Consider the following 24025-nt stretch of genomic DNA (forward strand, 5'->3'; position numbering starts at 1 on the left):
CTACAATTTTATCTGGGGATATTTTTTTCAAATTAAAAAAGATGACCTTGACCTTTTACCTGAATTATCTCAAAAAAGGTCATTTTAATTTTTTTGTAATTTTGACAAAAGATTTGTCTAGCTTATCACAGTATATATTCCAAATTTCATGATGGCTTTTCCACTAGAACCATTCCTACAAGCGTTTTTAAGAAATGGGCTAAATTCAAAATGGTGGAATGTAGTATCTGCTACTTCATATAAAAACATTTTGATATTTCACAATATGGTCATGTCTGATATCTTTGTAATGCTGTTTTAATGCTGATTAATATATACATGAAACCATGGTCACAAAATCTATATAAAAAATTTCTGTTGATGAAACTGAATTTTCTTCATGTTTTTTTTAATGCAACACAGATTTTGTTATGGAAAAAAGTGATCTAATTAGTGTTGGGACAGTTATTCGGAATCTGGAAATCCGGAACTTTTTAAGGTATCAGAATCAGAAAACTTTTAGTCTAATATGCCATTCCAAAAAATGTTACTCTTTTCTATTGCTGATACTAAAAGATAAAGTGAAGAATATTTATTTTTAAGCTACCAGTAAAAGTAAAACCTAATGACATAAAAATGTGATGTGGATGTATTTTAGCTGTATAAAAAAAAAAAAAACATAAAACATGACCTTTAGGGTTTTGTCCAGTCCTTCAGCATTGACAAATCTGACAAGAAAGTGTTAAAAGGTATTAAAAAATACTTTGGTTTTTCAATAAGTTAATGGACTGAGTGAAAGTTTTATCACCTCTATGCCAGACAAACTTTGGTGACAACATTGCTTTGATTTTTGAAATCTGTTTGTTTTCTGGTTGAGGCTGCTGCTTGTTTACTGGTTATAAAAACAAGTTCTAAATATATAGTAGGGGATGGGTAAAGATAAAAAGCAATAAAAGATTATAAAAAATTAGTATTATTGAAACCACTTTCCCAGTTGAGTCTGTCTTGGAACAAGACACACAAATTCAAGATTGAAATACATGTAAGATTTTTTTAGATAATTCAGGTGAAAAGTTAAGGTCAAGGTCAACTTTTTAAAATTTGATCTTGTAAAAAGGTCAAGGTCATATCTTGAGATGTGTAACAAGTGCCATTCAATTTCTTTCATGGAGATCTATAAGTGTAACAAATTTGAAAAAAATCCATGTCAGATATGGTTTAACCCCTTGTCGATTTGACATGGAATGGGCCATATATATATATGTACACACATGCGCTTCTCTTCTGCCACATGAGTAAAAATAAAACAAAAAGGTGCCAAAAATTTTTACATGTTATGGGGGAAGCAAAATTGTAAGGCAGTTGCCACTCACAACCCCTGCCATCTGAAATAAAAGAAGTCTCCCTCTCCCTTTATTTTCAAACTTTCTACTGCAAGACTTTCTTTATTTAACCAATATAATAGATTTTAGGTTTATAGCTCAAAATGGTACTTATACAGAAGGACCATGCTTTTTGGGCAGTTTACTTAAAATGCTGCAAGGTGCCAAAACACTGAGCAAATTAAATCACACCATCTAACTTCTTTTAAGAAAACACTTATTTGTTATCAGTGGTTTATCATTAAAATTATCAGATGATGCACTTCAATTTCTTGTTCTCTCTCAGTGGAGGAGCAATCCTTCATGACTGAGACAATTTTTAGTTTTCTGGTGTCTAACTCTGTCCCGTGGGGAGACATTGTAAATAGGAACATAATCATTTTTTAAAATTCGAAATTGTTTGCCATCAAATTATCAAGAAAATATTTATTCATGAAACTTCCATTATGAATGATTTTTTTTTTTTTTTGCTGTGAATTTTAATTTTCTTAAAACTTCATAAAAATTATCCAATAATTATTCATTGTATTTTCTAAACAACAAAAAGAATACTGTTTTTATTTTTTTTCAATTAATTTCTCATAATAACAAATAATTTTCATTGAAAAAATTAGTTAAGCATTAGTGTGGGAAAAAATAAATGCCAAAACTTTCATTCGGCACCTTCCAGCATTTTACCAAACTGTCTGGAAAATTCTGATGATAGCATTCCTTATTCTGTATATATACCCTCAAAGCAGTATCTTAGATTGTCCTACTGGCCAAAAGAATAACAGCATTATTTATGATTATTTTAGAGTGAATTCTATCTAGAAGTTGTGAGTTGAATCCCTGATGAAGAAACTTAAGAAAACTTGTACTGGATATTATTGAATCTGGAATTAAGTGGATTAAGTGTGAAATTTCCATTCATTATCCAGGAGTACAACAATGAAAACATTGTGAAAATGGAAAGATGAACAAAAGTCCAAAACACATCATGTTAATAATTAAATCTCGTCTTGAAAAAATTGTCAAAAGTATAAAAGGTGTACAATATTATCCTAATTCTACAAATACTGTTTTCTTTTTGTTCCTTTTTTTTTTTTTTTTTTTTTTTTCTCAGGGAGAATTTGGCCCTTTTGAAGCTGGTATGCCAACAATTGTTCCAATGTGGCTAGCTGTTAATTTCAAACAAAGGCGACGTGCACGTATTCTGCCTCCAGATTGGATGAATGTGGGTAAGTAATAAATTATTACTTGTAGGATTTATGCTTTTGGAGGCAATATTGATTTTAGGAACTTTTGTTTGAATAAAAATAAATCGCTTTAAAACGACTTTTACTTTTTTTAGAGTGGGGTTCTAAAAATGAGGGAAAATTAAAATAAATCCAAAAAAAATCCTAAAGAAAATTATTTTCAATTATTTTTTAATATGTTGAATTTTCTAATATGTAGTGATAATAGTTGAAATCGCCCTAAATTCTAGAGCCAAAATGAAAGAGCCATTGCTCAAAACGAGATATTATAAATAGGCTGACTGGAAAGCCATCAGGGATCTCATCAGAGACGCCCCATGGCAAAATATCTTTTCACTTCCTGTTGAACAGTGCACACATGAGATGACTGAGTGGTTCAAAACAGCAATTGAAGCTCATGTTCCCACGCACAAGTTTTATAGCAAACCCCACTCTCCCCAATGGTTTACTTCTACTTGTGCAGCTGCCATCGCGCAAAGGCAGCATGCGTATCGCAGATTTAACCGGCATAAGTCCAGTTCAAACAGGCAGAAGTACATAGAAGCCAGAAGTAACCGTAAGAAAGTAATAGCGACAGCTAAGAGAGAATTTACTGAAACCACCAAAAAACACATCGAAGCACAGAAATTAGAAAACCATGACTTCTGGAAAATCTACAACAATGTAGTAAATAATGGGCAATCAACAATTCCAAGGTTGTTTGCTCAGCAACCGAGAAGGCTAACATGCTTGCCAATCGGTTTGCCTCCAACTCCACACTGGACCCTGCTAACCACCCCCTCCCTGACTTTCCTTTGCAAACAGACACCACACTAGACGATCTGAAAATCACCCCTTCTCAGGTGCATGCTATCATGAAAAATCTTGACACTTCAAAAGCATGTGGACCTGATCTCATCCCGGCTGTGCTATTAAAAAAGTGCTCTGTCGAAGTAGCTCCAGTTCTCTCCAAACTTTACAATAAATGCCTTAATGAATCTTGCTTTCCTGCCTGTTGGAAAACTGCTTCTGTGGTACCAGTTTTCAAGAATTCTGGCGAAAGAACTGACACAGTAAATTACCGCCCCATTAGTCTCCTCCCACTTTTTGCCAAAATATTTGAGTCCATAATTAATCAAGCTCTAGTCCATCACCTTACAGATGCTAAACATCTGACCGACCAACAATATGGATTTAGGCAAGCCCATTCCACGGCAGACATCCTAACTGTAATCTCAGCATATATATCATTCACTTGACAAAGCAGGGAAGGGTAGAGCAGTAGCTCTAGATATATCTAAGGCTTTTGGCAGGGTATGGCATGAAGGTCTTCTCAGGAAAATCAGATCATACGGTATCACTGGAAGAATATTTAACATAATTAAATCCTTCTTAGATGAGAGAAAAATCCAGGTTGTCCTCAATGGTCGTACATCTAAACAATCTATAAATATAAAAGCGAAAATGTATGTATGTGTGTTCGCTTTTTATGTGTGTCTACAAAAGACTTCTTTCAGAGAAGCGCTCGCTCGCTTTGCAACTTTTTAAAACTTTTTATATCACATATAAATTGTAATATCTCACAGTTAACAACGAAGCTCGCCTGTCTATTTAATTTGCTCGATTTCGGGAAGATAAATATTCAATATTTGTCGCTCACCGCATGTGGGTTAGTCTTTTTCCTATAACATCTTGGGGGCGAGGAAAAAAAGCGTTCAGCAGTAAATGAAATCCGGCAGTCAAAGTTGACCTCATTAACTCATTAAAACGAGCACCTACTAAATCCAAGTAATTAAATAAATTCAAACGTGTTTCCGTAAGCATGTCGCGGTGGGGCAATGGTTAACGTCGCACGTTTTTTGTTTTTCTTTTCACAACTTTGCCTCAACGGTTCGGGTTTGATCCTCATACTTACTTTTTTTTTTTTAACACCCCCAAACACCCGGGCAATGCCGGGTACCCCTCGCTAGTATGATATAAATGCAGGAGTGCCTCAGGTGTCTATCCTTGGACCTCTATTATTCCTAATATTCATAAATGACCTCCCTGACAAAATTGTCTGTATGGGTATATATGCTGATGACACCACGCTCTATAACAGACACGACAGGAAAACAAATGAACACATATCTAAAGAAATGGCAGAAACACTAGAAGACAACCTCCAATTTGTAGTGGAATGGGGACAAAAATGGAGGGTCATAATCAATGCTGCCAAGACTAAACTTGTTTCCTTCAATAACTACAAAAAACTTTCTCTACCACCAATAGCAATGGCCAAAGACTCTTTATCTGAAAGTACATCTTTTAAACTCCTCGGCCTAACGTTCACAGGAAACAGGAGTTGGAAAAATTACAATGAGAGCATTGCCAGGACTGCTGCGAAAAAGGTAGGTTCTCTCTATTGTGCTAGAAAGCTACTAACGCCCGAAAGTATCCTGTACCTCTATAAGGCCACCTTTCGCCCATGTATGGAGTACTGTTGTCATATTTGGGCCGGTGCATCTGCTACTAGTCTCTCACTCCTAGACAAGGTTCAAAAGAGAGTCGCCAACCTAATAGGTCCTGAACTGTCATCTAAGCTTCAGCCTCTGTCCCATCGACGAAATGTAGCATCCCTCTGCCTGTTCTACAAGTACTTTAACGGTGAATGCTCTGACGAACTGCAAGCACTTGTACCCTCTCGACGTAAATACCTCCGACAAACCCGACAATCAGCAAAATCCCACCCTTTCACAGTTGAGATCCCTAGATGTAAGAGGGTCTTCTACTCCAGTAGTTTCTTCCCCAGAACCGCTAGGCTTTAGAATTCCCTTCCGGGTTCCTGCTTCCTCAACTGTACTGACATGCAGAAGTTCAAGTGTAACGTGAACCGACATCTTGCTGCCCAACTCTCCACATAGTACCCCTGTAGCTTATGTCCCTGATGGTAGCCCCCTACATCAAAATGGCAATGTGCTTTGTTTGGGGTGAAAATGTAATTTAAAAAAAAAAAATATCCATCTGGTGGCTTCATATCTAAAAGGAAAAAAAAAATTCTCCAAATAGAGAAACTTGATCACATCTTTGGCAACATTATTTTGTGAATTTGAAAATTTTGAAAACCGAATTATGTTATATAATTTTTTATTAAATGATTTTTTTTTTTTTTTTGTTAAGACAACTTTTTCAAAGTAAACTTTTTTTGTTTTGTTTTCTTCATTTTGTTGGTATTATTAACTCTAAGGGGCCCCTTGTGAAGAGAAAAAGTATAGGCCTGATTGTAGCAGAGCACAAATGCAGGCTGTATGCAAATGCTGAGCCATGTGTAAAGTGATGTCATAGCAAAAAAGAAAAAGATATAAAAAAAATGAATGTGTGCACAGGCCGTGTAATGACAATCACATTTTATTCAAGAAATTATCCGTAAATAAATGTTATTGTTTTAATGAAAAAAACAACAACTTTTTTTTACATATTACTAGTTGCCTTTGCTGATTTGTGATACAAATTTATATTTTTATCTTTTTAAATAAAACTAAAAAATTAAAACAAAGAAGAAATAAATTTGCTTAAGCAATTGTGTGTCGGAGACTGTTTTAAAAGAAATTTTGGTTCTTGTAAAAAATTCCCAATATATTAAAAAACAAAAAGAAAAATTCATATGATGTATGTACCAGTGTCTCAACGAAAATATCATATTCCAAAAATCATGTAAATTGATCAAGCAGTTTTATTTTTATAAAGAAAATCATCTTTAAGTGATTAGTCAGAATTTATAGGCATTGCAACATTAATCTAGTAAGTATGAATTATTGAGTTACCTCCCTGGATTTGTCCATAAAATAAGAAAAAATATTTCTAAACAAAATGATTTGTTATATATTGAATCATTGAATAATGAAAAAAAAAAATGTCACTGCTAATGGCAACCAGAGAGAGAGAGAGAGGTCACCTTTCCCACTCCCTCTATGAACTCTTATGTCTTGTTGGTGTATCTTTCTTTCTAGCTAGCTAAAATCATATATTAAGTTACCATTGAAATTATCTCACTTGAAAATTAATAAACATAATATTTTAAGAATGGGCATTAAATCAGATATGATGATGAGGTGACTTTCATGAGATGTTCAATATAGTACTAAGATATTTATTTCAAATGCAATATTGCTTACTTGATAATTTCATAGGATGTAATTCAAAATTCTTTCTGATCTGTAAAAAGCATTTTTCTGTTCTTTTCTGCTTAGTTTCATGAAAGATGGAATTCACATCACTTAATTCTCTCACAACTGGTAATATGTGTAGTGAGATGTTAGTTGGTCACACATCTAGTTTTGCATGGGCAACTATCTTGTTTTAGTGGGTAACGGAGCAGATCGTGTGCGCTCTTAGCCAGGTCATTATGACATTGCTCTCGTGTAAAAGGAGACAGAAGTAAGTCAAAAATTTTAGAACATTCTATCTTCTGAAAAGATAGATTTAAAGGATGAAATTTCATTTTGCTTTGCTGCCAACAATTGTTTGGATTAAAGTTTCTATCCAGCAAATTGTATGGCATAATAAGAGGCCTTTTTGAATGAACTAGAGCTTCCCACATTCAAAAGCCTTATACCCGGTCTTCCTTGTTGTTTTGAGAAGACAAGTCAGTAAATTTACTTAGAGCTAACAAATGTATCTTTATAAACTAAAAGACAAAGATTGTTTAGTGATCAAAAGTACTGAACTTGTCACCTGAGGCTTGCCAAATAACAATATCTCAATATCTTTGTGTATGCATGTCTCTGTTTATCTCTCTCTTTCTCTTTTTCATCACTACAAGAGATTTGTTGATCCTTGAGATCTGATCGTGATTAGTGATGGTCATGAAAGTTGAAACCTGGTGCCTGTTAGCAACGGAGCATCTATCTCAACTCTAGAGTTCTTGAAAATGCTCCTTCATAAATGTTAAAAAAAGAATTTTTTTTTTTTTCTTATAAAACTTCTTTGTAAATTTATTTCATACAGCCTTCAATTTCAGCACCAAAGGTCCCAGCTCAGATAATTAATTCTCAGGAGAGAATTAATGACTATGAAAACCCTGTCACTTGAACTCAGCACAAGGCCTGTTAAGCAAACATAATAGACATCATATAAACCCCTTGACTTAGAGAGGGTGTGCTTATCATTTTATTGTTTACCAACCAGGATTCTAATTTTGATATTATATTACAGTTTTTACGATTTTCTAATATTTAATTGTAACATAACACGTATGTAAATCCATGCAAAATGATGTCATTGATAAAAAAAAAACTGTTAAAGAAGAGAACGATCATGAGAGAGACATGAGCAAGGAACGAGATAACGTTCAAAATCTCAAGAGATATACCAAGAACATTCTAGATCACGTGGGTGGTGTCACTGCTGTAACAATGAGGAAGTAAATGTTGCTACAAAGAAAAAGAAAATCGAAGTTATTTTCTATTCTTTGTCTTGGTCTTCTTTGTCACTGAAACTGCACACAAAGTGTGTTGGTTCCCAGACAACGTTACATAATTCCCTTAAGCTCAATCTTTGTTGCTGTTGTTTTTTCATAGTTTACCAATTTAACGCTATATATATTTTCTTCCAGAGGATTTGCAAATGAAAAAGCAAGAAGAAATGGAAAGCAAATTCTTTACGAAGATGCCATGTCCGCATTACATCGAAGTCGCTCAACTTCTCCTTAAGTAGTAAGTCCACTTCTTTCTTTCTCACTCCCACCCTCTTCTCTCGCTTATACCCAATCTACATAATAAAGTCAGTCTCCACTCCACCCCCCCGCATTAAGACAATAAGATAATAACCAAAAATTTCATGTGTTCTCTTCTGCTGTCCAATTAGCCTAAACCCTCATACATTGCTTCCAGAAATTATGCATTCATTTCAACCTTTTTTTTATATTTAGATAACCCAACATTCTTAAATTAGCCTTCAACTGACATTTTTTACTCGCTACTATTTATTTACTTTCACTGCTACCTGAAGCATTACGTTCTTTCTTAATAGAGGAGACTTTTCGTTAAATCATGTTAATTTCATTTTATCCTTAATATTGTCTACATAATAGAGTAGTTTTAAATCCAAATCACTCCCTTTCATGAATTGTGTCCTAAGTGGGGAGTTGTGCAGCAAGTTGTTTGTTCACATTACATTTTAAATTTATGCATGTTGACACAATTAGGAAGAAACAATGAGCAGGGATGGAATTTCAAAGTAAAGTTGTCCAACAAAAAAAGTTATTAGAATAGGTTTTCCAGCATCAGGGGACCTCTACGGTTAAGGGGTAAGATTTTGCTGCTCGTTGGGTTTGTCAGGTTTACAAGTGCAATAAATTTATTGGAACACATTCTGTGGGAAGGACTTGTAAAACAATCGCAGGGATGCAACATTGCAACAGCAACTGGAATGCAACCCCTATCTTTTTTTTTTTTTTTTTTTTTTGTACCTTGTCCATGAGGACACAACTACTGGTTATCCCATCAGAACAGATGTGGCGACAATACTCAAGACATGGACGAATAGGTGTTTAGTGGATTCTATTGGATCCTGTTTATAAATCTAAAATGTAATTGTATCATATTCTATCTAATGTTCGTTTTAAATACTAAAATGCATTGATTGGCTTTAAGGAAAAAAACTTCCAAATTGTTTTTCGTAGGTGTTGATTTAGCCCTTGCATCCATTTTTATTATCACTTGCTTTCATGGACATGGAAACAAGTGATAAAATAGTTCAGTCATCATAACAATTCAATTTGCACTTCCCGGGATTTTTATCCTCAGCCCACAAAATCAACAGATTATGCCATTCCTGTAATGACGTGGACCCTGTGTGTAATTGCTAGTGCTGTGCAGTTCTAGGAGGTTCACCCTCCCAGGCTTTGCTTTCTCTTTTTGACATGGAGTTAGTTTATTGCATATCGCCTGAGGCACTCTTACCTGAGAAGGCCACCGGGCCTACCCAGGCACTTTTTGCAGGTCAGGGTGTTCCCTTCTCAGGGGCGCTGGTTTCTCAATCCCACTTTGGGACTTGGTCGTAGGTATTGTAGTTGGAGAGAACTGATTACCTTCATGTGAGCAAAACAATAAAAATAGGAGACATTACTTTTTGAATGCCTCTTGTACAATCCTGTGATCAATGTTGGCTGAACCATTGTTAGAATAATATCCAAGATGTGAACACTAGTCTAAATAATCCAAAACTCAAAAGCAATAATCTTCTGTAGAATATAAAGCTATATCGTCATTCGTGGAAAAAAAGTTGGTGGAGAATGTCCATCAGAGCTCTACATTGGAAGTGAAACAGTCACATGTGCGAGTGATTTTTCAAAATGGCAACTAGAAATAATGAAACGCTTATCTTTTGGCGATTGTATTTCTTTCACCGACAATCTTCCAAAGCTCACTACTGAATGAAAAATATCTTTTCAACTTTTTTTTTTTTATAAAACAAACAAAGTGAAATTATTTAAACAATAAAAGTTTGATAGAACAATATACTCTTTCTTTTAACAAAGGCTGTTTAAAAAAATATCTTAAGAAACTAGAATGTTTATACCTTCAAGTATCGCCATAAAATTCGTTGTGTATTTAGAATTACACTTATTAAAAAAAAAAAAAAAAAGAAACACAGAAACATCTTTATGATGTACATACTCGTCACAGAACTAAGATATCATATTCTAAAAATCATGTGGGTTTGGTTAGTAACTTTTCTATTTGGCTAGTAAACGAAAATATTTAGTTGGCAAAGGTCAACTAAAGATGAATTTGTCTGTAGAGTCCTGTCCATGTTAAAAGAATGGATGAGAGCTGTTAGCTTAGTAGAACAGTTGAGGTAGCAGGTTATGATGATTGAATTTACACATTCATGAGCTGAAAGTTTCATCCTTCGGTTGCAGATATTGATGGTGTGAGGTTTTAAGAAAGCAAGCCGTTCAGCATGGACGTGCGTCAGAAGCAGAGATGTGTCGTTGAATTCCTGCCAAAAATGCACTGCGAATAGTAATGACTATGTAGAAAAAATAAATTCTGGAGCACAAAAAGTCACTCGTTTAATGATACCACTCCCATTTTTGTAGCTATTTAACTTTTTGAGTAAAAAAATAAAATAAGAGGCTTTACTTAAGGAATGACCCTTATAGCTTGGTATCTAACAGAACATTATTGCTTTTGTGATTTGGATTATTTTGGCCAACATGTCTGACAGGATTGTAGTTGTGTTTAATAGTCTATGGTTTAAGCAAACTGAAAAAACAAATTGATTAAATATTCGATATGTAACCAGTAAAGTATAATCTTGGTTATAACTCCACTGAGATGATTCACAGTCAGCAAAGAAGCTTGAAGCATCCAGCTCAGAAATCTAATCAGCATAGCAGGTTTGACGTAGTAACCCTTGTGAAAGGCACATATACATGCACTCCCCTGCCATGATTGTTTCACATGTTCTAACCTAAGGCCGTCGTCGAATAGAGTCAGCACTGTAATGAAGAGTCCTCATATCAATCAAAACCAGAAGTTCAGTTAATAAACAAATAGTGAATATTTATTTTTATTTTATTTTATTTTTTTAGTTTACAAATAGTACTCATCTACCTAGGTGAATGATAGACTTGCAGATCCGCTTGGCCAGACTGACATACTTAAGTCTCATTACAGTCTCTTGGCTGAGAACTCCGAAAGAACCTAACTAGGTTGGAGAGGTGCTGAACTGTTTTCCATGCTTAACATGACACTACAACCATTCCAATAGTATACAGCTGATGATAGAACAGTCACTCTTAGTGCTGCCAAACAGAGCGCCTGTACTGTCAGTCAGAAACAGCAGGCAAATTGTCAAAACCTGTACCCTCAACTTGTTAGACAATAGTGGTCCAGACTAATCACATGGTCATGAGTGGCAAGCAAGCATCACAGAGTTGACTTATTTAAGAGGGGGGGGGGCGACATTGTCTTAGAAAACTAAGCCAAGCACTCTGATGAGTCTCTGATTGTACTTCTGGGCCTCGCTAATAGACAAAGGAGAGTAAACGTTGGGTATTAATCAGACCCTTTTTTTTTTTTTTGTTCAAATTTCACCCCAAACAAGGCACAGTGCCACTTTGAAGCAGGGGGCTACTATTAGGGAATTAATTAGCGGGGTCATTATGAGGGGAGAAGAGTGGATGAGTGAGGGGGTGCTGGACAAGTAGTTGTGCAGAGTACCAGACATGCAATACAAGTAGACCATCAGCTGTCCTCACCCACAGGATTGTGGCCTCAGGAAAGCCCACCGGGGATGAGTGCAGAGACCCTACCTACTCCTTAAGCAATTTAGTTTGCAAACCAGATTATTTGTTATTTATTATAGTCACCATAGTTTGTTGACCGGGACTAGTTTGGTGCAATGACGCATGCAGTCAGTAGCATAGGTTTTACATCAGTTTTCTTTCTCCTAAATGGATGATCTAATAAAGTCGTCACATCGAGGGGAGATAATCCTGCGCCTGGGTTCTAAACAAGGTATTTCTACACTCTCACCAGAATAAATATAAATAAGTATCAACTTAATCTATATATGAAATCATCCAAATAAACAATTGTTAATACTTTCTGCTTTTTTTTTTTTTACATCGTTCATTTCCGCATTACGTTTAAGTTATTTTAACGCAATTTTCTTACAAATAAATCTACTTAAACCTTTTACAACGGCAATTTACCCACCGCCTTCCTCTTTTTTTAATTTATTGTCCATTTTTTTTAATACACCTTTCTTAAAAATATTCATACATTTTCTTCTACACTACCAACATAAATAACCGCAAAAAATTTATAATTGCGTTACAAATAAATAATCAATGCAACAATAAAACGTATTGTTTTACTGCGTCCCAATTGTTTTTTTTTTTGTTTTTTTTTTTCATGTTTAAATTAAAAGATATATCAAAATTTGAATTTAACTTTAAGTATTATGGTATCTGTTCAGTGCACATTTATATGGTAAACCACTTATAATTCAATGGCTGTAAGTTTTTTTTTTTTTTCAAAAATAAACAATTATGAACAGAACGACTCATAAAAATCTATCTATATTCTTTTTTCATTTTAATATACTTTCATAGAAATGTTTCTGTTATGTCACAAAAAACTATTTTCTTTACGTCACAAGTGTCACGCTCATACATTAATTCCATAGCTAATATAACATACTGACCCAGCGGGTCACGGGTAGTCTAGTATAGATATAAATGTAAAATATAGATGAGTAAAACTTAAATAAATTTCTAATTACTAAATAAATTAAAATTAGACAAACAATAAGTGCCTCTTTCATAAGAAGGAAGAAGTATGTAAATATATATTAATGGGAGCAAACTAATTAGTTTTTATTTATTTAGATTAGAAGAAATGATTTAACTGTGGTTAAAATATATAGTAGTAATATATATTGAGATGCAAAGGGAGAATGAAAATAAGATTAATGATGTCTCAGGATTTAAAGTAATGGTTATCATGCAATAAAGATACATGCATTTATCTTGGAGTCTAGAACTACCTTTTTTTTTTCCTTTTTTTTCTTTTCTTTTTTTTTCTTTTTTTCTTTTCTTTTTTTTCTTTTCTTTTTTTCTTTTCTTTTTTTTTCTTTTTTTTTTTTCTTTTTTTTTTTTATACTAAATCTAAATTAAGAGGCAGATAACTCTTTTTCTTCCCTGTCCTCCCCCTAATTTGCTAAGCAGTTTAAATCTAGAGTGTGCCAATTATATGAATATTATCAATGAAAGACTGCCAAGAATGCATGTGGATAAAAATACAGAGCAGAAGGAAGGATAGAAAAAAATTAATAATGAAGGCATACATGTTTTAAAGTCAAAACAATAAAGAAATAACCATGCTAATACTTACATGTATTAGGCAGACTTAAATAAGGTGTGGAAATCTTATTTTAAAATCTATTTAAATTTGTGTTGTGTTGAAAGGCAAGATTTTAAGATTATAGTCAGCTAACATACTTCCTAACTTCTGGTATCGCTGCTACCAGAACTGTGATAAGGTAAATCGTTTCCTTCATTTTTTTCTTCCACGCTTTTATCTCCCTTGTCTGTGTTTTTTTTTTTTTTTTTTTTTTTTTTTTTTTTTTCGTTTCTCCAATCATTGTCTTCATTTAATAATCATTGAAAAGTTTTTTTGGTCTTATTTCAATTAAGAATTATTGAAATTTTTTTTTTTTTTTTTAAATAATTATTGAAAACACATTTTAAAATCTTTTAAAACCATTTTGGGAATATTATGTATTGGATAGTTTGTTTGGTTTTTTTAATTATGTTTGGAATTTTTTTTTTTTATTTCAATAATTTTATTTGTTATTTTGATTTCAATTTTATTTTTATACTTTCATAAACATATATTTATTATATGAATTCAAAGAAAAAACTTATTTTTAAAATAAAAAAAAACAACTTCTTATAATTTCATAAATGTAATTTCTCATAAAATTTCAAAATTCAAATAAAATAAAAACTTATTTTTAAAATTTTATTACTAAAAGTTCAATAAAGACTAATTGTGTTACTTTTTTTCTGTATAACTTTAATTTTTATTGTATATTTTTTCAGTAATGTCCTTTCTTATATTTTATTTCAATAAATCGCTTCACAATAGAAATACTGAAGAACAATACAAGTGAAGGAACGGATTTGCTTTGTCACCACTTCCGTTAGCGCTATGCCGGAAGTTAGAAAGTACATTAGCTGACTATAACCATCTGACTGTTTAAAAATAAGGGTAGATAACTCTTTTCCTTGTTTAATCCACCCATCCTCCCTCTATTTTTCTAAGCAGTTTAAATCTAGAATGTGTCAGCCAGACCAACATTAATCCTTTCAATCTTATTTCTGGCTAAACAACATTTTTAATATAAATGTTTATCCCATTTTCTCATCAACTTTTTCATATTTGTTTATAAACACTTTTGTTTCTGAAGATAATTTTTTGTTCTATGACTGCGAACATTTCTGAAATTATATTTGTGGATGTTTACCCAAATAAAATAATTTAGTGTCCTATTTCATTTAACATCTCATTTACATGCTGGCATGTGTTGAATACCATTTAAAAATCGATTTCCAAACTAACCTATCTCTTTCCAGGTCTTTATTGATCTCTCTTTCTCTCAAATCCATCCATATCACTTCCTCTCATATTTTTATTGACTTTTCCTTGTCCACTGACTCCACTATTTCAACCTTTACGTCTACTAACCCAAGAACTCTCATCTACTCTTTCAATGTGATCATACCATCAAAGTGTCCTGTTTTGTGCATATCTTGTTGAAAATATCAATGCTAGTGGATTTTTGAATACTGAAAAGTTGTCTCTCTTTGATCCTTATTTCCAATGGTGTAAATAGCTTGGAGCTGCCTCCCTTTGTTCTTTAACTGATGGTATGAACTTTGAATTAGGCATTCTGAGTTATCTCTCTTTATTTTTGTATGAGAGGACACGTAATGCAAAGTGCCCTTTCTTTTCTGTGTACAGATGTTAAAAATAAAGGGACGTGTCTCTTGTGTGCTGAGAAAATGTTACGTTGTTAATTCATTTGTTTCTTTGTCATCGTCAAGACATACCTTCCACAAATGAAATTATTTAAAGAAGAAAAGGTTCATTCACTTTATTTGCTTCCCAATTAACTATGGTTATTAATTAAACCAACACATCTCTATATTGTCCCGATTTAATCTTCCTCTCAGATCAACTGATCTAAGCTTGTCTTTAAAATTGACATTAATTAAATGGTTGATATACCATTTAAAGCGAACAATGTTGAGTGATATAACCTAAGTTTATTAAATGGGAAAAAAATTTTATATATATATATATATATACACACACACACACACAAGGTGCCTTTAATAAGTTTCCAGACTTTTTTGTACAGACATTTAAAATTGTTGGAGACTCTTGAAAATTCAGTATGTTATTGCTATACATTGTATGAGATGACTGATCAATTTTTATGATTTCAGATTCAAATGAACAGCTACAGTAGGAATTAGAATACACCCTACTAAAGCCTGATTGTCACAGCTGGTGAATTTCAAAAATGCAATCCGAATGTGAGAGCATTTTAGAAGAATGATATGCAATAAAATTCTGTTTTAAATTTGGAAAAATGCCAAAGAAACGTATGGAATACTTCAGACTGCTTTTGGATTATCTAGCATGAATTAAGCATCAGTTTTTGAGTGGCATGAGATTCAATGATAACAGGGAGTCTGTGACGAATGATGAGAGGTGTGAGAGGAGTAAAGAAGTCAGAACACTAAAGTTGATCGGCCAAATAAAGAATTTCATGGATAAGGGCCGTCGTGTGTCTATAGAGTCAGTAAGTGCACAGTTTGATGTCAGTGTGGGAACTATACACACAATTATTCGCAAGGAACTTAAGATGTGGAAGATTTGCGTGAAGTTTGTCCCAAGTGTGCTCAGAGAAGATCAGAAAGAAAGACGTTCCCACTAGACAGACACTCAACAAGGAATACTACAACGTTGGAACGGTACAACAAGTGCATTGCAGCCAGAGGAGATTACTTCAAAGGGGACTAGAGTATTATGTGTTTACTTTGAGTAAAAGTGCCCATACAAAAAAATCTGGAAACTTACTAAAGGCACCGCATATATATATATATATATATATAAACACATACACACTACACACACCCACTCACCCCTGTAGAAATTTTACAGTTGTATTTTTAATCTGTTGTATATTGCTGCAACACTTAAAAAATATTTCTATTCTATTTTTCCAGCTGAAACACAGAACCTACAATATTATTGCATAATATTTAGATAGGACAGATACTATACTTTGATCTTAGCCTGAAAGCCAATAAAGTGTATTTTAGTTCAAATGTCATTTTCTATACATCATCTTAAATTTTCAATTTTTTTTTTTTTTTTTACATCTTCAGCAATCATGCAATTTCATCTTTATAAAAAGCTGGGTGTATTATGAACGTGAAATTTTTAAAAAGCTGTATGTATTATGAAAGTGAAATTTGCTTTGCATATTATTATAAAAAACTTACATTTTCAGAACACTGATGCATCTGCTATTAAATTAGTTTTAACAATTGGATTTTTTTTCTTAAAAAGATTATTGGACATTTCATACTTCAAGACTTACTGTACGGAATCCTCCCCCCTCCTCCATCGGTCCTGGATATGACCTTAAACTATATCTGATGGTGAGGCCCCAGCTTGTGGGCTTTGGGGAGTGTGGAGCCACCCTTTAGTTGCCATTGCTCTCAGGTCCACTCCGACCCGGAGTGGTAGTACCTGTTAGGGTCCCAACTATGGGTCAAATAGAAACCGACTTGCAAAAAAATAAATATATTCTATTAAAAAAATGTCTTCAAAATCACCGGATTTGGCATTAAATAACCTGGGAAGGGTTGATATGCCGTAAAACAAAAACAACCAACCAATCCTCCTCCATCAAATTTTATGAGTAACCAAAGAGTGGCCGTATTGTCTGCAATTTTAAATACAATAAAAAATAGTACAACAATAATTCAAACTTGCAAGATTTATGTTGTAATGCCATAAAAATTATTTTTTGTTATAAAAACAAGTGCTTGATCAATTTATGTGACTTTTGGAATATGATATTTTTGTTTTGTCATGGGTATATACATCATACAGATTTTTGTTTATTTTGGTTTTTTTAAAGTAGGGGGAATTGTAGACAAGAACCTAACTTTTTATAAGCAGAAGTTTTTTTTATTTATTTCTTTCCTACTTGCATTTAGTGCTCAAGAAGATATACCGAAAGCCGATGAAGTGAAAACCTTAATCAAAGACATTTGGGATCTTCGTGTAGCCAAACTACGGAGCAGTATTGACACATTAATTAAAAGTGAATCTACACATGCCAAGGTAAATCGGCTTGATTATTTAATTGTTTTTTTTTGGTTTTGTTTGTAGTTTTTTACCAGTAATATATTATGTACATCCCTAATTTCAAGTGTTTGTAGTTTTTTTTTTTATTTTAAACTCAATGGAAGAGAAGAGCTTGGTTTTTGTCTGCACAGAGCAAGCATGTCCAACCAATTGTTATTACTGATCTTGATTTTTGCTGATGACCTTGCATTACTGACTGAGGAAAGTGGCCAAGCCCAGGAAGTCCTAAGGCAACTGGAGGAGGAAGCACGATTGGTGGGTCTGTACTGCAATGCCAAGAAAACATGTTGACCAATCGCAGTGAAAGCACTTGATGTTCAAGGTTGTCGAAAACTTCAAGTACTTTGGAGCATAGTCAGAGAGTACTGAGAAAGATTTCGAAGTGAGAAAAGCACTGGAATGGAGTGCATGTCATAAGTTGAGAAAAATTTGGTCATCCATTGTCTTAGAAAAGTTGAAAGTAAGACTCTTTGTTGCCACAGTAGAAACAGTCCTTCTCTATGGTGCTGAGGCATGGACTCTTACAAATGCGCTGAAAAAGAAAATGGATGGCTGTTACACACGGATGCTCAGGATGGCTCTCAATACATCATGGAGGAGCCACACCGCAAACCAACAGCTTAATGGTGACCTACCACCAGTATCACTGAAAGTACAGCAGAGAAGGATGAGAGTAGCCGGTCACTGCATGAGACACAGCGAAGAGGAAGTCAGCAAGTTAGTTCTCTGGATATCAACAGATGGACACCCAAAACGTGGCCTGACAACGATCAAAAGGCAGTGGTTTGGGTCTTTAGCTATGACAGTATCACACATACAGAGCACAACTGAGTTATACCTACAATTTATATTTTTACCGTAGAACAATCACTAATGCGATCATCAAGCTAGAGTTATCACCAGCATTTCCTAGGAGTCTTTTGTCATATTTTTTATTTTTTTTATTTTGTTTTAAATGTTTTTTTTAATGAGATTTTGAAAGTTAAATTATAGCAGTATTGTTTAGGTATTAACATTAATTGAATCAAATTATTATAAAACTTTAACTCATTTGATGTTCTTTTAATCTATAAAATTATTGAATGTAAGTAGCTTGAAAATATTTGCATAAGGATTTGATAAGAATTTTAAAGCCTGAAATGATTTTCTATTCGACAGTCATTTAAACACTTCCAAATTTCTTTAGCATTTTGAACAGTTACTAATCTTTTTTTCTTTTTTTTTTTATTAAAAGATTAAAATGATTTGCATATTTCCAAAGAAATCAAAATGCTTTCTGGTTGATTTTAATTTTGTAAATAAATTTATTTTTTTGGTACTTCATGCTTTTGTCTTTTTTACAAAAAAAATTAAGTCGCATAGAAGCAAAAAACACAGACGAGACGTGATCACAAAATTCAATGAAGATGGAGATTAGATATTGTAGTGGTATGCTTAATGTATGTAAATTACGATCTGTTATGGGTATGTGACCATGATTTACAATTAAGTCGGGAGGGTATATTATTAGCAAATATTATTTACTTTAAACAAAATGGGACATTTTTGTTTTAGGTAATTTAGAAAAATCGAATTTGGTAGGAGATTGCATACAATAACAACTGATAAAAAATTTAAATATTAACTTGTGTATGAAGCATCTCCACCCCTTTCAACACTGATACTATTGGGATTTTTCAAGTCTAAGTAGGTATCACAAACCAACCAAGTTTAAAGTGTGAAATTCCCTTCATTTTCAACTTGTAAGATTGTAGTTATTTTACGACTTTTTGAATAAAATTCAAATGTAAGCAAAATTTTCATATTTTCTCTTTATAAATGTACAATTATTTTTCTTCTGTTGTTAATAGATTTTTTCCAGGCTATTTCAAATTAGGTTGGTGCAAAAATGTTTTATATATATATATATATATATATATTGTATACTGTATATTTATGTATTTAAGGATACTTCCATGTTAAAGAAATGTTAAGATAGAATAATCAAATCATTTTTCTTTTCTTTTTCATTAGAACAACAATTTAGCTTGTGCTATAAATCATGTTTAAGAAGATTCAATACATTAACTGGGAAGGGGAGAGTCAGAGCCTGCCGGGACATTTTACTGTGTTATAAGAGTTTTGTTGTTGTTGTCTTTGGCAAACTCATTCTACCAACACAGGCAAAAGGATGCTGGTGTTGTTTGTCGGAGGCCTATGACGGGGGCGTAGCTCTTACAGTATGGTAGTTGTTGCAGCACCTCTTGATGTCTACATAGGGAATGTTGATTTTCGTTGTTCTATGTGTTACGCTCTGCTTTCACTATCGCCTCTCTATGAATCTGCAGCGGAATGAGTCTGGACAGCTTGTAGACAGATGGCAGGGTGGTCGATTTTAGGCTGCCAATAATTGTCCTGCCTACCTTTTTTTAGCTTGACATCTACCTTTACAGCATGAGCAGAACAAGTTGAACTAATAGCAGACAAGACAGCAAATGGTAATTTCTAATGAAGATTCAGTTGATATCTCTGGTCCCCCCTCGCCAATCTTTCACGAAAAACACCCGTCTAGCTGAATCCACTGTGAAAAATTTCCCCCACTCTATATCTGTGCCTAAATCAAAACGTGGATTCCATGAATAAAGCTTCTTTCTTAGAACTGCACGCCTGTGGAACTCTGTTCCGTCTGCCTGCTTCCCACCGGACTACAACTTGGATGTCTTTAAGTCCAACGTTAACAAATTCCTAATGAACCGCCCCCTTAAGTAAACACTTCATCAAATCTCCACACTAATGTAATGTACTTGCAATAACGCTTATCCCTGAGTGGCTTCCGGGCCTTGATAAGTGGTGATCACTGTGTAAAAAAAAAAAAAAAAAAAAAAAAAATTAAGCTACGAGGTGCCTTCAATAAGTTTCCAGACTTTTTTTCGTATGAGCATTTTTATTAATAGTACACACATGGAACTCTAGTCACCTTTGAAGTAATCTCCTCCAGCTGCAATGCATTTATTGTACCATTTCAACAACTTCTGGAAGGCCCCTTGGAAGTCCTCTTGTGTGAGTGTGGCAATAACCCTTGCTACAGCCTCTTTCATTTCCTTGATTGTTTCATAACAACAACCTGTAAGGTTTTCCTTGAGCTTAAGGAAATAACCAAAAGTCACAGGGAGCAAAGACTGCACTATACGGTGGGTGAGGAACTATCTTGATGCTCATCTTAGTCAAATAGTCTGTGAACAAGGATGGAGCACTCTTTGAACAAACTTTGCGCAAATCTTCCGCATCTTCAGTTCCTCGCAAATAATTGTGTATACAGTTCCTACACTGACATCAAACTGTGCACTCATTGTCTCTATAGACACGACAGTCCTTATCCGTGAAATTCTTTATTTGGTTAATCAACTTTAGTGTTCTGACTTGTTTACTCCTTACAGACTCACTGCTTTCCTTGAATCTCTTATGCCACTCAAAAACTGATGCTCAATTCAGGCAAGATGGTCCAAAAGCAGTCTGAAGTATTCCATACGTTTCTGTAGCATTTTTCAAATTTAAAACAATTTTATTGCATATCGTTCTTCTAAAGTGTCTTCACGTCCAGATTGCATTTTTGAAATTCACCAGCTGTGACAATCCGGCTTTAGTAGGGTGTATTCCAATTCCTACAGTAGCTGTTCATTTGAACCTGAAATCATAAAAATTGGTTAGTCATCTCATACGATGTATAGCAATAACATACTGAATTTTCAAGAACCTCCAACAATTTTAAATGCCGTACAAAAAAGTCAGAAAACTTATTGAAGGCACCTCATACCAAAATAAATTTGGTACAGTTGTTTATATTTTTGCAACAATCTGTGTTTTCATGTTAGAAGTTTTTCAGATATAATGAAAATAAAACTTTGGTTTGAGGTGTCTACTCTAAGAGGAGGGGGTAGAGACGTTTAAAGTTTTGGTGTTTATTTCCATGTAAGGTGAGGTTTTGTTGATAGTTCATTGGAGCACATTCTATATGTATACCATAGAATGTGTTCCAATGAACTATCAACAAAACCTCACCTTTTCTCTGTAGAGATCGGGTTGATGTCGGAAGATTTTATACTCTAATAGATTCTTTTCTCAGACTGCTTGCCTTCGGAACGCTCTCCTTGATTCATTTCCTTGACCATATAAATATATTTTTGCCTAACAGTATATTTACATGGTTAAGTTGCCTCCTATAAATCTGGTCCCTATCACGATAGCCCCTTTTCAATGGCATTATGCCTTTTTTGGAATGAACAAAAGTAGAAAAAAAAATTTTTTTTAATTATTTCTGCTCATTTAAAATATTTTTAGTTATAACTGTATTTATTATTAGCTTCTTCTTTTTTTTTTATAGTTCCTATAATTTTTATTATTCAGAACACCAAATCTGATATGATTAACTTTTATTTATTTATTTTTTTCCCTCCCTTACAGTTGAACCACCTGACTTTAATGGAGATCAATTCTGTTCGACCAGTGCTAACAAATGCGATGGATCAACTGCATATACTACGAACTAACCTACACCACCAGGAATCTGCTTCTTCGCAAGATGTTTGAAAAATAAACAAGATGAATTTTTGGTGATCTTAATAAATTATTTGGTTTCTCTTTGTTATGATAGCAAAATCCAACAGTGTCAAAGAATTGAATTTTCATTAAAAAAAAAAATGTCATCTACTTATTTTTTATATCAATTTCAACTAAAAGCAATGTCATCTATTTAATTGTCATGGCGCAAGTAGTTACTGCGTTATTACAAAAATCATGTACGTTCATAATTTGTAAAAAAAATTCTTTTGGGCAAACATGAGAAGTAAAACACAGATTGTCAAAGTATAAAAAAATATTTTCCTGAAAAATTTGGCTTTAAATATTTTTTTTATATTCTGTTTTTACTTCTCTTGTGTTTACCAGGAAAAAGTGCAAAAAAAAAAAAAAGGGTTCTGTATTAATGCTAAGTAAAAATGGCAATATTAAACATATTAACGCTGAACTATATTGAAGACTAGTCTGGGTGTCCAGCGTCGCTCGGGTGTTTGTAGGTGTGTGTTAAGCAAAATAATAGAATAAAAAAGTTGTAGTAGGCAGGCAGGCTCGAACCTGTGACGCAAATTTAAAAATAAAAGTGACATCTTCGCCGTTGCATCCATTACCAAACCAAAATTGACGTAGGTTTAAATTAAAATTTAAGGCTAGTCAATCGAAAAGACGGCATGACTTTCGAAAATATTGACAAAAAGCGACCCCTCCTTGTAGAAAAGTGCCCAATTGAGGGTGAAGGAATTAATGTTTTTAGCCAATTTTTCGATATTTGTCATCTGAAGGGTTGAGCTTCAAAATGATACCGATCTCATGAAAATCTGTTGCCTCTGTCAAGTTTTAGGCATACATACATACATAAATAGATACATTTAAACAGACAGGTGAGATTTATATTATAGATGTTGACTTCCAAACATGTCTTTTTTTTTTTTCTTTTTTTTAATTAGTTTCATATTGATTTCTTAACAGTGATGAGGTAAAGGCGTTTCCTATGAAATTGAAATTGTTTTTTTATGTTTTCGGAGGAAATTAAATTTTTTTTTTTTTTTAGATAAAAACACTTGTGCTAAGTAATGTTAATAATACATTCTACCATTTTCATATTTTTATTGCAGGTCAAGGAAAAATGTATTTATTTAAAGATTTAGACTGAGAGGTTAGTTTTGTATATATATAGAGAGAGAGCCAAATTAAAAAAAAAAATGCCAAATACAATTCTTCAAGGCCAAACTGCTTCAAAAATGGCCAAATTTGTGAAATTTGGCTTTAAAAGTCCAATTTGGCAACTCTGAAATGACTCATAATTTTAAAATCTATTTTCATTAATAATTAATTTTGTACTTTATCGTTTTTCATAATTTTTGGATAGGTTATGAATTTCGACATGACGATTAAGTAGATAGTATTGGTTTTAATTGAAATTCAGTATTTCGATTTTCAGATTTTGTTATTATAACAAAGAAGTGGCAATTATTTTTCTTTAAGCATCAGTGACTTCATAATCAACCTATTCTAATATCAATCTCCTTTTAAAGCATCTGTTTTATAAATTGTCTTGTATTTCCATAAAAATATATTTAATAATCTCATTTTGTGTATATAGCATTTGGAGCAGAAAAACATTTTTTTACAAGATCCAATAATATTGGTTGTGGAAGACATTAAAATTTGTTATTTTAAATATATTTATTTCTTTGTTAGATTGTTAATAATTTTCAATTTATATTTTGTTCTTATTTACAATTCAACCTAATAAAAAAATAAAATATAGAAAAATATTTATGAGGCATGTATCCATCATGGAATGAACATGTCATATTCCAAAAGTAATGTAAATTGATCAAGTAGTTTTATTTTTAACCAAGAAAATCACATTTTATGAGTAAGCAGAATAGACTGTTGCCTTCTTGTAAAAAAAAAAGGGGGGGATAAGTCAACAATAATTCAAACT

At 33.2% G+C, this 24025-nt stretch overlaps 1 protein-coding gene across 1 annotated transcript in view; it reads left to right on the forward strand.

Annotated features, from left to right (window-relative positions):
- LOC145277668 (DNA replication complex GINS protein PSF2-like) overlaps window positions 1–23759 on the forward strand; it is a 40192-nt gene extending 16433 nt beyond the window's left edge. The window contains exons 2-5 of the mRNA XM_080129332.1: window positions 2467–2581; window positions 8172–8271; window positions 17373–17499; window positions 21964–23759. Coding sequence (XP_079985458.1) covers window positions 2467–2581; window positions 8172–8271; window positions 17373–17499; window positions 21964–22089 — 468 coding nt within the window. The 3' untranslated portion in view covers window positions 22090–23759. The remainder of the gene's footprint in view (window positions 1–2466; window positions 2582–8171; window positions 8272–17372; window positions 17500–21963) is intronic.
- Window positions 23760–24025: the final 266 nt, after the last annotated feature.

This window comes from Euprymna scolopes, chromosome 6 (genome assembly GCF_053919585.1).
Source record: "Euprymna scolopes isolate OS-2025 chromosome 6, ASM5391958v1, whole genome shotgun sequence".
Taxonomy (NCBI): Eukaryota; Metazoa; Mollusca; class Cephalopoda; order Sepiida; family Sepiolidae; genus Euprymna; species Euprymna scolopes.